Source organism: Leptopilina heterotoma, unplaced genomic scaffold (genome assembly GCF_015476425.1).
Source record: "Leptopilina heterotoma isolate Lh14 unplaced genomic scaffold, ASM1547642v1 Lhet_113, whole genome shotgun sequence".
Lineage (NCBI taxonomy): Eukaryota > Metazoa > Arthropoda > Insecta > Hymenoptera > Figitidae > Leptopilina > Leptopilina heterotoma.
The window spans coordinates 466,382-482,407 of record NW_025110832.1 but is presented as its reverse complement, the minus strand read 5'-3'; the positions used below and the strand labels follow the sequence as shown (position 1 = coordinate 482,407).

Genomic DNA, 16,026 nt, shown 5'->3' with positions numbered 1-16,026 from the left:
TTAATATTAGTAATTTCTGCTGTTCAATTGAATATTTAAATTGTTAATTAATTTTTTGGGAAAAATCACTCTTCCCTTTTCCCTATTTAATTCATTAGAATGGGAGGGAAATTTTGAAAACTTTTAAATCAGAGATTGACACGTTTCAATTGTCGGCAAGACTACTCTCTTCATTATCACTAAAATTTCCAGAGGTTAGGTTACTGCCTGCTTGCGTGGTTCAAGGACTTTTTTGGATTCAAGTGATCCTCTTATAATTCCTAAATGTTTAGGATAATTTAAATCAATTTTTTAAAAACTCGTAAGTACTCGGATTTTCTCTTTTTATTTTCCAATTAATCTGACCTGGAAAACTCACCATTTTAGTAATTTATTGCTAATATTTACTCCTTTTGCCGGCCGGTTATTTGCGGTATACGAGTTCAAGTACATACATATATATCTCTCAAAATTCTTCTGTTAGCTATATTTTTTTTATTGAAATTAAAATTTAATAGTACGTATTTAATATAAACAAACTTCTTAATTATCCAAATAGTATGTTATTTTTTCTTTCTTTCATTCTACAGTGGAATAGAATAGTTTTTAACACTTGTTTACTCCATTGTAGTTCGATACATTCTTGACAGTTTGTACATTAACATGTTTATTATTGTTTGCTTTCTTATTTTTAAGCTAGATTGTAATTATAGCATTTAGAAAATTGTGTGTCTAAATTTGTGTCTAAAAATATATAATTTCATTTTACTAAAAATTGTGAGTAGAAAAAATTGTTGCTTTTTATGTATTAAATTTTTTCGTTTACTTACTGTTAATAAATAAAATTAATTTTCAATGATTACAAATAAAGAATTGATTTTTTCTTGAAAAACTTGTTTCAGTATACCTATGTGGATTAAACACTGTTAAGTTATGAATAGTTTCTTTTCAGATTTCTAGTATCTAGTATAAACATGGGTGGTCTTTTAAAAATAAAAGGGCTGCGTATGTCGTCCCAAAAGCAGGAGACGCTTTTGAAGTTAACAATACTTTCCATGGCTGCAGTTTTATGTAATTATTCGTTTTATTATTTATCAAGTATTAAAATTAAATGGAATTGGACAACTTATTAAAAAATACCTTTTTTCAGCGTTTGCCACACGTTTATTCTCAGTGTTGAGATTCGAAAGTGTTATTCATGAGTTTGATCCTTATTTTAATTATCGAACGACGAAATTCCTAGTGGAAGAAGGTTTTTATAATTTTTACAATTGGTTCGATGATCGTGTTTGGTATCCTCTTGGCAGGATAATAGGAGGTAATTTTAACCATTTTTCAAAATATTTATTTACTACATTTTTTGGTGGAGATAAATGTTACTTGAAATTTTTTTTTTATTTTTTTTTCTTTAAGTTTAAGTTTATGTACAAATAAGAAAGACAAAGTAAAGTTGATGAAGTATAAGCAAAATTATTATTATTATTACTTCATCAATTTTACGTTGTTTCTGTAAATTCTTTGTCAAAATATAAGTATAAGTCTTCAAAAATACTATTTTAATTGTTGTAGAAGTATAGAAACTAATATTTAAGTATTTATTTTAAAGAATTATATTAATTTATTCGTTTCCTAAAAAAATATTAATATTTCGAATAATTTTATTTAAAAAGTTCTAAAAGAACTTTTGAAGAAATTTTGAAGAATTGCCGTTGTAAATAATTTTTAACAACAATTAAGTTAACAATGGAAATTTAAAATTTCACGCACGCGTTTGCTAGTGTTGTAAACAATAATAATATAGTATAATCAAATAGGTAAAGAAACTTTAGTTTTAACCTAAAGGTTATTCAACTTAATATTTAAATATTTAATCTCTAGATTATTATAGTTAATTATTTGAATTACAGAATACAAATTTTCATCGATTTAAGTTTCTATTGATTCAAAGTGAAATTTGTCTAAATTTTTAATTTATTCTATTTATTCAATTTTAAAATATAAATAAAACTAGACAATCTTTAAATTTTCATTGCTTTCTCAACATTAACATTAATCTTAAAATAATCGATAATAAAAAGTGGGAATATGATTTTTATAGAAATTGTTTCTTTTTATTATGCTAAAAAGTATAGTAGTTTTTGCAAGAGTAAAAAAAAGTTAGAATTTTGACTTACTTTGAAAAAATGTTTCAGGAACCATTTATCCGGGATTAATGGTGACATCAGGAGCCTTGTACCATTTAGCACAGTTTTTAAATATTACTATAGATATAAGAAATGTTTGCGTCTTCCTTGCTCCTCTATTTTCAAGTTTAACAACCATTGTTACATACTTACTCACTAAGGAACTGCGGGTGAGTAGAAGATTCATACTAAATTTTCGTTCTCACATCAAAGTCATATCAAGGACATTTGAAATGTGATGAAAAATGAAATTATTTTTCAGGATTCTGCTTCTGGATTGTTGGCGGCGTCCATGATTGCCATTGTCCCAGGATATATATCTCGTTCCGTTGCGGGCTCTTACGACAATGAGGGAATTGCAATATTCTGCATGCTCTTCACCTACTACATGTGGATTAAAGCTGTTAAAACGGGAGCAATATTTTGGTCAACGTGTGCAGCTCTTGCGTACTTTTATATGGTGTCGTCTTGGGGTGGATATGTCTTTTTAATAAATCTCATTCCTCTCCACGTGCTGACTTTAATGGTGACTGGGAGATTCACGCACAGAATTTACGTCGCCTACAGCGTTTTGTATTGTCTGGGAACAATTCTCTCAATGCAAATTCCATTTGTCGGATTTCAACCAGTTCAAAGTTCAGAGCATATGCTGGTAATTGTTTTATTTTGTTTTGTTTTGTTTTTAAATAATATAAATTCAAATTTCATTTTATTATTAATTTAAAAATATTTTTCCCAATTGTTAATAGGCAATTGGAGTTTTCGGATTATGCCAGATTCACGCGTTAGTTGATTATTTACGCAGTAAACTCTCCGAAACTGACTTTGAAATACTGTTCCGTGGCCTTGTTGTTTCTACTGTGACTGCATCTTTAGTAGTTGGTGCAATTTTGACTTTTACTGGTAAGAATGTTATTATTTTATTAATTAGATCATGTTTATATTTACTACTATTTACTACTTTTTTACGATTTGACGAAAAATAAATTTTAAAGTCATAATAATCTTTTTTCTATTTGTGTGCATAATTTGACTTACAGGTAAAATATCTCCTTGGACTGGACGATTTTACTCCCTTTTGGATCCTTCTTATGCTAAGAATCACATTCCAATTATTGCCTCTGTTTCGGAGCATCAACCTACCTCGTGGAGTTCATTTTACTTCGACTTACAAATTCTGGTGTTCCTATTTCCAGCGGGCTTATACTTCTGCTTCTCAAAGTTGACAGATTCAAATATTTTCCTCATTCTCTACGGTGCTACCAGTCTGTACTTTGCGGTGAGAATCATCAATTTCAATTTCAAACATAATTTTACTTCATTTTGTTTCTTATCTTGATTAATAAACTAATAATTAAAAATATTAATGTCGTAGGGAGTTATGGTGCGTTTGATGTTGGTGCTGGCGCCAGTTATGTGCATTTTAGGAGGAATCGGTGCTTCCGCTCTGTTGCTTACGTATATGAAACAAATCGAAAGTGGAAAAGTCACTGACAAAAAGTCCAAGAAATTTGAAAGCAACTACGTGCTGAGAAGCGAAGTAAGTTAAAGTTACTGAAATTATTTAAAATTTAATAATTTTATCGAAAATAAAAAAACAATTGAGCGGGATGTTTATAAACATTATTATTAATCACTGTTCTTTTTCAGATCGCCACATTTTTTGTGATTATAATGTGTATTCTCTTCTTCTCGTACACTTTCCATTGCACATGGGTGACAGTTGAAGCTTACAGTTCTCCAAGTATAGTGTTATCAGCTCGATCACCTGACGGAGGTCGAATGATCTTCGACGACTTTAGAGAAGCCTACTATTGGCTCCGTATGAACACACCAGAGGTATTTATTATATTTCAGTTAAAATTATTGATCAATTCATTGAATTTTATCAGAAAGAGGTTGCAGGCATATTTTTATTATTTTTTAAACAGAAAACTATTAATCTTTAAACTGCTTTCCCTGGTCTGGCAGACCGCTATTCCATTTTTACCTTTTTGCAACTATTGTCTATTGTTCTTTATTATCACTATACTTGATAATATTTTCAATTTTTATGTGACACATTAATCATAATAAGGAGGATCGTTGGCAATTAAGAGTTAAATTTTAAAATATTGTAATTACAAAATAAGCAAGTTTTAAACAATTTCCAAAACGAAGCAAAACGGATTGATCCTAAATAAAAATGTATCTTTAAAAACACTTGAGAATAATATTTTCAATGAATTTTCTCATATTGCTAGGACGCAAAAGTGATGTCATGGTGGGATTATGGATATCAAATAACGGCAATGGCGAATCGGACAATTCTAGTGGACAATAATACGTGGAATAATACCCATATATCGAGAGTTGGTCAAGCAATGGCAAGTTCTGAAGAAAAGGCATTTGAAATTATGAGAGAGTTGGATGTGAATTATGTGCTTGTGATTTTTGGTGGTTTAACAGGCTATTCTTCTGACGGTGAGTTTTATTCTCATTTACATATATATTCATTATTGAATATTTAAGTTTATCGATCGGGAATTTTTTTAGATCTAAACAAGTTCCTTTGGATGGTGAGGATTGCGGGTAGTACAGAAAAAGGAAAATCGATAAGTGAATGGGATTATTATAATCCGGCTGGAGAGTTTCGAGTTGATAAAGAAGGAACACCCACTTTGCTGAATTGCCTTATGTACAAAATGTGTTATTATCGCTTTGGTCAAGTGTATACAGAAGGAGGTAAGGTTTTTATTATTTATTGTTTCAATTTTTTTAGAATTCTTATTATTTATCGTCAACCAGGGCTATTAAGGTCCAAAATTCAGAATAAGAAAAAAATAACTATTAAACATAGCTCAGAAGTGGTTTAACCGAGAAAAACAATATTTTTGTCCAATTTATAATACAGGGAAAAGTCAGATAAAATGAAATTGGTCAGGGAAATGTTATTGGAATAACTTTTTTTAATAATTCTTAATTATAATTAACTTAGAAATGTTAAATGCAGTTAAATGCAGTTGCAATTTTCAGAAAAGATAATTCAACTTCAGAAGGTTTTAAATTAAAATTTTTTTAAAATATGTATCAATTGCTGTGAAAAAATTAATAATTAAATAGGTACTTGCTTAAAAAATTATTTAAGTTCTTGATACTTTTATTTAAAATTCTGAAAAGAATTATGGTTTTCGAGAAATTTTAATTCTATTTTTTTTAAAGATATTTGAAATGTTAAAAAAAAATTATTGAGGGGAGGGATAGGTGGAAATTTTGCATTTCGATATTTATTAAAATTTTGCAAAATACATACGATTGAATGTTTAGTCATGAAAAAGCCTATAAAAAATTGGATAATGAAAAATAATAAAAAATGTGGAAGAAGTTGAAATTGGTCTTTTTTAAAAAATTGAAATTTTTAGAAATCCATACCAATGATTTGTTCAAAATTATGAAAGAAGCTAGTAAAAAAATTGTCGATGAACCAATAAATATTAACTAGATATTAACTAATTAATTGTTTTTAGTTTTACAAAGTATATACCTATTGAACTTTTGAAGAACTTTATTGGATTTTTTGAAAATAATCAAGGGAACTTAGACTGAATTATAATTGAATTCTTCTTGAATTTCTTTATAGGAGCCAGGGAAAACGTTAAATGATGTTTAAACCATTTAAGAATAAGATGTTATTGACTTGAAAACGAGGTTTCGAAGATGAAATTGAATTTTTATTTGAATTGATAAAAATAATTTTATTAAATTTGTTGAAAAGGTTTTTACCTAAAACTAAAAGATAGTTAAACATTTTCTTTTAAAGAAGACATTTCCTGTAAACTTTACAAAAAAATATGTAAAAGTAGATAAATCAGAAGATAATTTCTTCGTAGATCAAAAATGAATTTTTAAAAAGATTTAATATCGAGGGAATATGAATAAAAAATTAATGTAAATAATGAAACTTAAGTTGGAGATACATAAAATGGATACATAAAATATTAGGAGAATCACCCATATAATAGAATAAATATTGGAAAATAACTTAACCATTATCATATTGATTATAGTGTAAAAGCCGTTTTAATATATAATAATTATTTTCTTTCATAAAAATAAGTGATTGGTTTTCAAGTGAAAAGTTTGAAATAAAATACGACAACTTTATTATAACATTCCTTATTTATTTCTACAAAAAACTTATATAAGTTAATTTTGTTAGTTTTTTTTTTTTTTTTTTTTTTTTTTTTTTTTTTTTGAAGAAAATTTCACTTTATTTATACAATTTAATTTTCATTTTTTAGGAAAACCATCTGGATACGACAGAGTTAGAAATATGGAAATTGGAAATAAAGACTTTGAATTGGAAACACTAGAAGAAGCATACACAACAGAGCACTGGCTAGTTAGAATCTATAAAGTGAAAGATCTCAAGAACAGAGGTATCTGAAGTGACTCTCGAAAGTTTCTCTTTTCTCTTTCGAAAAAAAAGAAAAAAAAAGAAAAAAAAAGAAAAAAACAGAGAATTTGTCTTTATCAGAAACAATGTCCTTTTCTACAAGAATAAAACTCAAGTTTTACTAATTTTTAAGTACAAAAGTGATAATTAACTTTGCAGTCACGCTTGTTTTTTTACAGCTACGTATGAATATTTTCATCGTGTTTTCCATTTCATTCTTTTTAAAATATTTACTCCGATCGTAATATAATAAATGTATAATTTTTATATATAAAAAGACAGATTTATATTTTGCACAAGGCAATAATGGTGAGATGGTTTATAGCTTGTAAGTATAAAATTGTTTCGAATACTTGAAAATATATCTTTCTATATTTTCTTCCGAATGACTGAAATGCGCGTGTTTAATAACATATGAGAAGATATGAAAAAATTAAAAGTTAATGATATTCTCTTACCTAGAAGTGATGGGAAAAAAAGATTTTTTTCACCGACCGATGTAAGCAAGTAATAAATAAAGAGAAAGAAAATTAATAATTATCAACTATTTTTTTATGTAGTATGTACACATTTTTTTAAATCGCTCATCGCTTATCGCTTGATGAGTCGATTTTTTTACATTAAAAAATTAAAAAAAAATGCAACTGTTTCTAGTGTTTCTCTTTTCATCTGATTCTCTAGGGACAAACACAATTCGATGAAAACCTCGTGGAATTCTTCAACCAACGTAGTAGCACTAGCCTTCAAATTTTTTTACATTACGTTCACTCGCAAAAAAATCATTTAAAAATGTATTATTGTTTACAATATTCACTCGATGGTGAATGTAAGTATATAAGTGTCGGCGTAGCTTTTACAGTGAAAAATCCTAGAGTCAATGATTGTTCAGAAACATTGTTTTACATTTAAAAAATTCTTATCGAGATGGACCTATACATACTTACATCTGATTATTATTAAAAAATGTTTTAACATTAATTAATTAATTATCTAATTATCATTATACAAAAGAATAATAAAAAAATAAGAAAAAAATAAGAAAAAAATAATAAAAAATAAAAATAAGAACGACTCTGGTGCTGTCATAAAAATGATGAGTATTTATGTGGTATATTAACAATATACAGGCTTTAAATACAGATACGATGAGATATTAACTTAAGATCTAGTCCCATTCGCCGATGTACATGGCGCGAGGTGCGGGAGGTATCACCCCACGCGTTGGAACCGGTAATCGGCCATAAATATGGTTGTAGGGAGACTCAATTCGCTCGTCTATATCTAAAACAAATTATTCTTTAATTAGTTGTTACTCTCACAATTTTTATTCTTCTCTCAGGAAATCAAAAATCAACCAGGAATCAGCCTCGGACTGAATTTAAAACTGAAAAATAGTATCAAAAGTGTTATAAAATGTTCATAATTTACAATACAATGAGTATGTTTTTGTGTGTGTGCTTCAATAAAAAGCGTTATAAATATGCACTAAATAAAATTAAGTTTTTCTTTACAACATCGGATTTAAATATAATTATTATTTTTAAATTGACAAAAAAAAACTACTGAAATAGGTAGTATTTATTTTTATTTTAATAGGAAATTAAAAATATCAAAGTTTTTATTGAAAGAGAAATTAAATTATTTTCACTTTAACTGCATCTTTAAATTATAAAACTATAAATAAATATGATTTTATTAATTGAACTGTCATCTAGCGGTGACTTTTATTTAATTTAAATTTTCAATTCCCTTTAATTTGTGATATTTTGATAGTCTCCAATTTTATAGGTTTACCTTTAGTCATAGAATTAATTTGTTTACTAAATAGATTAAAATAAATGTTTAAATATTGTAACACTTTTCCATCATTAAAAACAAATGAAGACAGTCAATTTAAAGATCTTTTGAAATTTAATTATTTACTAAAAGTTAAAACTATAACGCTTCTAATATGTATAATTAATTATTATCTAAACTTTTAATTGAAATTTATTTTTAATGAATTCTTTTTGAAATTTATCTACGAGAATTACATTATTTAAATACAAAAATAAATAATTGATAGAATAATTGATTATTTCTTAAAATTGAATTTTTATAAAGAATTTTATATCAAAATTTTTGAAAATAATAATTGAATGCTTTCGAAGAATTTTAATAAAATTTTCAAGAATAATTGCATTTTTCTAGGAATTTAATTATGATTGTATTAATAATAATTGAAATCCTACGAAACATTGCATTATTTATGAAAATAATTGAATTCTTGCAACGAATTTTATTAATAACTTTTATTAAATAATTGGATTCCTATAAAAAATTGTATTACCTATTTGTGAAAATACCTAATTGAATTCCTGTAAAGATTTTTATTACAATTTTCGAAAATAATTGAATTTTTTGAAGAATTTTTATTGAAATTTTCGAAAATAATTGAATTTTTTGAAGAATTTTTATTGAAATTTTTGAAAATAATTGGATTTTTTCGAGGAATTTAATACCAATTGTATTGAAAGTAATCGAATTTTAATAAACAAATTTTATGAAAATTATAAATTATTGAAAATAATGTACTTTTTTCGGATAATTTTTTCCATTTTTTTCAAGTAGACGAATTGTTTCGAGAACTTTTATTAAAATAGAAGATGTTAAAAATAATAACGATTTTCGCTGAAATACTTAACCCATTAATTAATTAGGTACAACTTTTTAAAAGTTTTAAAATCTGAGAAGTAAAAATGTTTATTAGTTCACCCTAGGGTAATAATGTTCACGAGATCAAAGTTCGTGCTTACGCCGTAAGGCAGTAGGCCACAGACCACTGCGTGCTACAAAGCCCCGTTTTTTCTCTCCGTGCAGGTGAATAAAGTACCCATTATTACCATAACATTCTTTTGACTTTGGACATTTTTATTTTGAAAGTATACAAAAAGTACTTTGGACTTTTTTTCTTGGATTTTTTGGATTGGATTTTTTGACCTGTAATCACATGTAGTTACATGGAAATAATTTAAAATAAAACTTAAATTTTGCTTTTTCCTCAAAATAGTAAAAAATTACACAATTAATAATAGATTTCTAATAGGATATGTATATTTATTTTGGGATGTTTGATTGAAATAATATTTTCTTGATGGGTGACATTTGCATTGTAATAATTGATAAAAAAAATAATCGTTTCCTGGTATAGATAGAAGAGATTTCTAAAATCCTGATTTAAAAAAATGGGTCATACGTACGTACCCAGACCGCTTTCCATACTTCTGGCGTGGTACATGATCGAAGGCTTCTTCTGATATTTCTCTGGAATTGGAACGTGGTGTCCGTATATTTGACCAGAATGTGCATGAACATATCCAGTGGCAATATAAGTTGGAGCTTGTTGTGGTCTAGCGTGTCCATACGGAGATGTTACTATGGTGTGCTTGGCGTGACCATTTTTTGCCATTTTCACAAAGTTAGGTACTCGCGCTCTTAAACCGCAATAATAGGGATCGTCTGCAAGATAAACACACTTTTTCAACAAAAATTTCAATATAGCTGTCAAAATATTGCTTCCTTAATAATAATTTAATTTCAGTAATTCACTTTTGATTGTAACATTTAATTTGTTGTCATTGTATGTACACAGGGCGCGTTTCGTTTATGTCTGCGCCGCAATACTTCCAATCGAAGTGAAAGTTTCAGATAATTAGTTCTATCCAGTCATAATATTATCTAAAAACTTTTCAATTTTTTCCAAACTTTCTAAGGTGAATAGGAAATTTAAAAAAAAATTTTTCTCATTTATCATTGCCCATCAAAATAGTATAAATTTTTAGATTTTTAATTCTTCTTTGTCTAATACAGAAGCATTGTTTTGAAAAAGGAATATGTAAAGTATGTTTTGACTCGTTTGCAGTGACATTGAGATGAAATCGCGAAATACTAATTCATATTCTATGGTCATTGTTACAAAACAGAAGTAGTTGAAAGGATTATTAAGTATGCAGCTTGCAGCATCCTCCGAATTGTGAAATAATTCTGTGTAACTTTCAAGGTACTTTTTTCTACCTAAACAGAATAATTATGATTACGAACCGTATTTTTTATTATCGTCCTTTTTACTCTTCTTCTCGCCGTTAGATATTACAGGAGGTCTCGAGGAATTTCGATAATCATCCTCGAGGTCATCATAGTCGGGCTGTAAATTTTAGATTATTTTAGATTATTTCAATCATTTCAATTAGATAAAAATAGTGATTTAAAAATTAATTTAACACAGTTACCTTGGGAATGTCATGGCCATAGAGATTTTCTCTCGGAGGAAGCTTAGGAGGTTTCTCGGTTCGCCGCTGCGGATATCCCGATTGGACGTAGATTTGTTCCCGGGAGTCTCTACTCATTTGTAAAGTGTCACTGGGTCCTGAGGACGAGGATATTCCTGCCACGCTGTAGGGATCCTCGTCGGGAATCGGAATTCTAGGTCGATTCTTAATATCTACGGGCCTCTGCATTGCCATTACTGAAAATCATTTCTTTTCTATTATAGTCTTCAAATTCAAATAAAGGTCTTTTCTTACGAAAAAAATTAAGAATTAGGCAAAAAGGATCATTTACAGACAAATTAAAATATAATAGTTACTCAAGAGTAATTTTATACCTATTTTTCTATACAACAAATCAAGTACTCATCCTCTGTATTAATGATGAAAAATAAGTTTTTAAAATGGATAGGGTATATTTTAGATTTTTTAAGAATAAGCTGTTGCAAATCAAAGTTAAAAAGTTTTAAATCATAATTTTTTGAGAAAGATTTTCGTAATCCTTATAATTATGGGTCTTGAAAACTTACAACTATAAGGACGAAAACTATTCTTTTATAATTTAGATGAAAGAAAAGAATGTTAAAAAATAAATGAGCATGGAGAAGACAGGGCCCGAACCAGTTCAAGTATTTAAAAATACGGACTTTACGGACCAAAATGAAAAATTATACGCACCAATTACTGACAAAAAATATAACCAGTTATTCGTGTCAAATAAGAGAACATTTTACTTAAAATTTTTCCATAACTATCAAACATGAAGATAGCCCAGTGATAAATTCATTATTTTATATTATAAGAATATTGTACTTCTTCAAAATTATTTTCATAATTTCAATTCAATTATTATTCTCAAGAATTTTTTAACTAAAATTCTTCTTTAAATAGATTATTTTTAATAATTTTAAAAAAAGTTGTTTGACAATTTTCAAATTCATTCTATATTATTCATTTCATATTCAATTTTATGAAATTTTTATTATTCAGAAATTCTTTAATTGAATATATATCAGAAAATAAAAACTTAAAATAATATTTTAAAAAATTCAATTAAACTTTTTCAAAAAAATTAATTTCAAAATTCAATTATTTTTAAAAAATCATGCTATAATGCTTTTAATATTCGATTATAATCTAAAATATTAACTGAAATTAATTTTTAAATCAATTCTTAATAGATAATTCAACAAGAATTCAAATATTTAAATACGAGAATAATTGAATTTTGAAAAAATTTTATTATTTATGAAAGTAATTGAATTATTGCGAAGAAATTTATAAAAAATTTGTAAATAATTAAATTTCGGAGAATTTTATTACCTATTTTAAAAAATAATGGAACTTTTAACGGGAATTTAAAAAAAATGTTGAACATAATTCAATTATTGAATTTCTGCGAAGAATTTGATGACTTTTGAAAATAATTGAATTTCTGCAATTATTTGTAATTTCTCTAAAATTCTCCAAATTATATCGTACAATTTACGAACTTTTCGTCCTTTTTTAATGAAATTACGGAATTTACGGACTTAGTTCGAGCCCTGAGTAGGAGAAAATAAAAATAATTGCGACTACAGGATGAAGGCAGGTTGATTGGATTGAGTCGAAGGCTTGTCATCAAAGGGGGGTAGAAGGAGAATTTAAGAACGAGCGGGAATCGGGAAAGGAGAAAAATAACAAAGAGGTATTGATACTGGATCCTAGAAGAAGAGAAGAGAAATGTGGTTATAAAATAGGTAGAGAGAGAATATGTTTGGATAAGATAGTGGATGATGGGGTGGGTGATAAAGTTGGGAATAAGTGGACAGTGAATAGAAAGAGTCATGTACTGTGGGTAATCTGGTAGGTTGCAAGATAGGTGAAATTGTGGAGTACAGCGAGTACAGTATAAATGAAATATGAGAGAAAGAGAGATAACAGTAGAATGCAAAGGATCTTGAAATAATTAAAAATAAGTCCCACTTGATCCACTTGCCGATAACTGAATGTTGTTTACTTGTTTTCTATTACCTGGCGGTAGTTTCGACTTCAACATGTCCAGTCCAACGACATTGATAACAAGGATCCAAATTGGACATTGCAACACATCGTTTTCTGAGCGAACGAAAACTATCGCGCTGAGACATTGCGTTTCCAGTCTCCGTCTGTCTGGATAAGCTCTGGTCGTCTCACGCAGTAAGTTTGTTTGAAACTTGACCATATCGAACAACTGTAAATAAAAAGAGTAGAAAGTCTAATAATGTTGAAAATAAAAAGACTTTTTTCTATTGTGCGGTTAAAGAAAACAAATAAATTTAGTTATAAAGGAATTGAACAAATAAAACTAATCGTCCGAATCGAGAGCGTCACTAATCATCTTTGATAAAACATAAAAGTGGATACCTTTCCCGGTTTTTCGTGTTCCAGGGCACCTTGTGGATTTCGTAAAATTTCCGAACCAATTGCATTGTCATCTTGCTTTGTGGCTCTTACGTAGACGTTGCTTTTGCATAACCTTCTTATGAGGATGTTGCCTTGCTCGTCCATTTTTATTTTCACTCCCTGATTTATGTGTCTTTTGGCCTCGTCTGTTTTTGCATTTCTCATCGGGTTGTCGAAGCCGCAGAGTCCTATCCTGAAATTCGTAAGTAGGCAAATTTTCAGTACATTGAAAATTATTGAAAATAACTAAACTTAATGAGACACAGAATTTTTTGTGCAAATTTTAGTGGTCCTAGGATTGAAAAATATATTTACCAATACTTTTATAACAAATAAGGTCGATAATTTTTTCAAACTTGTAATTAATAAGTTTAGTTTTGTAAAATTCAAAAATACACATGTTTTCAATTTTGCTAAAGATTAAGAGAATTACATATTGAGAAATTTTTTTTTTTTAAATTACTAAATTTCATTGAAATAATTGTTTTTAATTTCAATAAGTTAATTCATTTTTACTGTACAATGATAATTAAACAATTTTAATTCATACTAAAAATTAAATTTATATTCTCTGAAATATTATTTTTATTCGTTATGTTATTTACATGGAAGTAATAAATGACAACAATACGCACTTTTCAAATAATTTCAAAATTAACAATGTTAAATTGTTTAAATAACAGTAAAAATAATTTAAATAGTTTCTCTTTATTAGTTGCACTCTTCATAAGAAGTTGTAGATAAAAAATAGTAGTTACTAGCTTCGAATTAAATAAAGTTAAAAATTAATAAAAATAAATTGTTTAAACAATTGTAAAAAAATCTTTTTTAGTTTCCTTTTATTTTTAGTTGTTTCATCCATAAAAAAATTCTGAATTGAGAAAAACCTAGAAATTTTTTAATTTTGAGAAAAAACTGCATGTGTCTAGTCTACATTTATTAAATTTAATATATATGCAAAATTGACAATAATTAATTGTTTACAAAATTTTTGAAATAATAAATTATAGTTGTTTCATTTTGTAAAAAATTGTACATGATTTGAGAAAAGAATGAAAAATTTACAGATTTATTATTCAATATAATGCAAAATTAATTAAATTGTTTAAACAATTTAATAAGTTAGTATTAAAATTTAATAAATGATTTTTATTAAAATTAAATAAATTATAAATTTGGAAATGTTTTTTTACATATAGGTAAACCTAAATTAATATTTAAAAAATTTAAATATTAGTTTTATCAAATTTTAAATAAAATAATTTTTAATTATTTTTTAAAAAAATCAATTCATAATTGTGAATACTATCTTCATTAATATTGGTTAAATATTTGAGAACTTAACTTCATGACTGTATATTATTCGTTTCTTATAGTTCTAATCAAAATTTGACCTAAGCTGGAATTAAAAATTTCAAAGTTCAATAAAAATCCTGATTTTAAGAAAAAAGAGAAAAGTTCATATGACAAATTCTTATTAATACTTTTTCATTTTGAAAAATTAAAAATGAATTTTCTCTTTGCAGTTTATATTTTAATACAAGTACGTAATTTAAATATTATTAACTATCCTATTATAGTGAATGAGAAACAACCCGCGCGTTTCAGTCTGAAAAAATTTAAAAACTTACGCGATCGGGTTGTATTTTTTGCAGAATTAATTATCTCCAGGGAAAACAATTAAAAATCAAGAATATCAGGTCACAGCATAAAAAAATGTTCTATTTTCGCAACTTTCAGTGATTGTTTGAAAAGGCGAAAAAACTGAGTTTTTTCAACAAATATTGTATATATGAGCTGTAACTTTTTATTTAAGAATTCCATTTTTATTCCTTTAAAAAATAAGGATGTCAAACTCATTAAATTTTATACACATCGTAATAATTTTTTCCACACGCACTCAATCTCATTGGGAATATATGAAAAGAAACTCATTTATTAAGTAATTTTTAATTTACCTATAACTGCCTTTAAAAAATATTTACCAAGAAGAAGAAGAAGAGAAAAAAATGAAAACAATTTTAAAGTCGCAATTCTAGATCATTGAGTTTAGAGTGTAAAAGTTTTTAACGTGGCGTGAAAGGCGAAAGTGTTAACAAGGTATAATATAGTGTTAAGTGTCTCTAAGGAGAGAGCTAAGAAAGACTAATTTTACTGGCAAATTTACTTTTAGAAAATTTTAAAACACTTTATGAAGAAGTGCAAAATCCTTAGATACTCAAGATAACAGAAAAAAGTATATTGTGTGAAAAATTAGATATAAATGAGAGTAGAAATAATTGTCAGTTTTAGAAATGATAAAAAATTTTTAAAAAATTCCCCTAAAATTGAAATCTTAGTTTGAATTTTATGCATATTGTCAAATGAAAGGCTCAAGTAAATTATCAAGCAGTTTGAAAAGTAATTCCTTTTGTAAAAAAGTGAAACCAGTTAGACCTCTTTAACAATTTTTTTTCAAGCAACTAGACTTGTTTACTTGGCACCAATTCAATGAAAGCAAATCGTAATCGTTCAATGACTCCTGAGAGACACAACTCGTTTCAATAAAAAAAAAAAAAAAGAGAGAGAGAGAGAAATAATGAGAAAAATAATGGCATTTTTCCAATGACATGTTTAACTTTGGTATTTTTTCCTCACTATGTTTGAATTGTCAATTTCATTGGAATTCGTGATGATGGGAAACGTGATTTGCATTTATGTG

At 27.0% G+C, this 16,026-nt stretch overlaps 2 protein-coding genes across 6 annotated transcripts in view; one reads left to right on the top strand and one right to left on the bottom strand.

Annotated features, from left to right (window-relative positions):
• The first annotated feature begins 146 nt into the window (after window positions 1–146).
• LOC122505743 (dolichyl-diphosphooligosaccharide--protein glycosyltransferase subunit STT3A) lies at window positions 147–7,137 on the top strand. 2 transcript variants are annotated; one of them, XM_043617556.1, is made up of 12 exons: window positions 147–301; window positions 932–1,050; window positions 1,130–1,297; window positions 2,172–2,332; window positions 2,425–2,814; window positions 2,912–3,065; window positions 3,203–3,441; window positions 3,538–3,702; window positions 3,813–4,001; window positions 4,406–4,625; window positions 4,698–4,886; window positions 6,443–7,137. In XM_043617556.1, the coding sequence occupies exons 2-12, from the start codon at window positions 954–956 to the stop codon at window positions 6,586–6,588; spliced, it is 2,118 nt and encodes a 705-aa protein (XP_043473491.1). In that variant the 5' UTR covers window positions 147–301; window positions 932–953; the 3' UTR covers window positions 6,589–7,137. The 2 variants fall into 2 exon arrangements, with proteins under 2 accessions (XP_043473491.1, XP_043473499.1); XM_043617564.1 differs by having other exon boundaries at window positions 152–301; window positions 921–1,050.
• A 537-nt stretch (window positions 7,138–7,674) lies between these two features.
• LOC122505758 overlaps window positions 7,675–16,026 on the bottom strand; it is a 110,852-nt gene continuing 102,500 nt past the window's right edge. For 3 of the 4 annotated variants that reach the window (XM_043617576.1, XM_043617583.1, XM_043617591.1), the window contains 6 exons: window positions 13,287–13,518; window positions 12,915–13,113; window positions 10,866–11,101; window positions 10,678–10,780; window positions 9,841–10,095; window positions 7,675–7,878 (listed from right to left, as the gene is read on the bottom strand). In XM_043617576.1, coding sequence (XP_043473511.1) covers window positions 7,763–7,878; window positions 9,841–10,095; window positions 10,678–10,780; window positions 10,866–11,101; window positions 12,915–13,113; window positions 13,287–13,518 — 1,141 coding nt within the window. In that variant the 3' untranslated portion in view covers window positions 7,675–7,762. Of the gene's footprint in view, window positions 7,879–9,836; window positions 10,096–10,677; window positions 10,781–10,865; window positions 11,102–12,914; window positions 13,114–13,286; window positions 13,519–16,026 lie in introns of all 4 variants that reach the window. The other variant, XM_043617598.1, reaches the window with a different exon arrangement.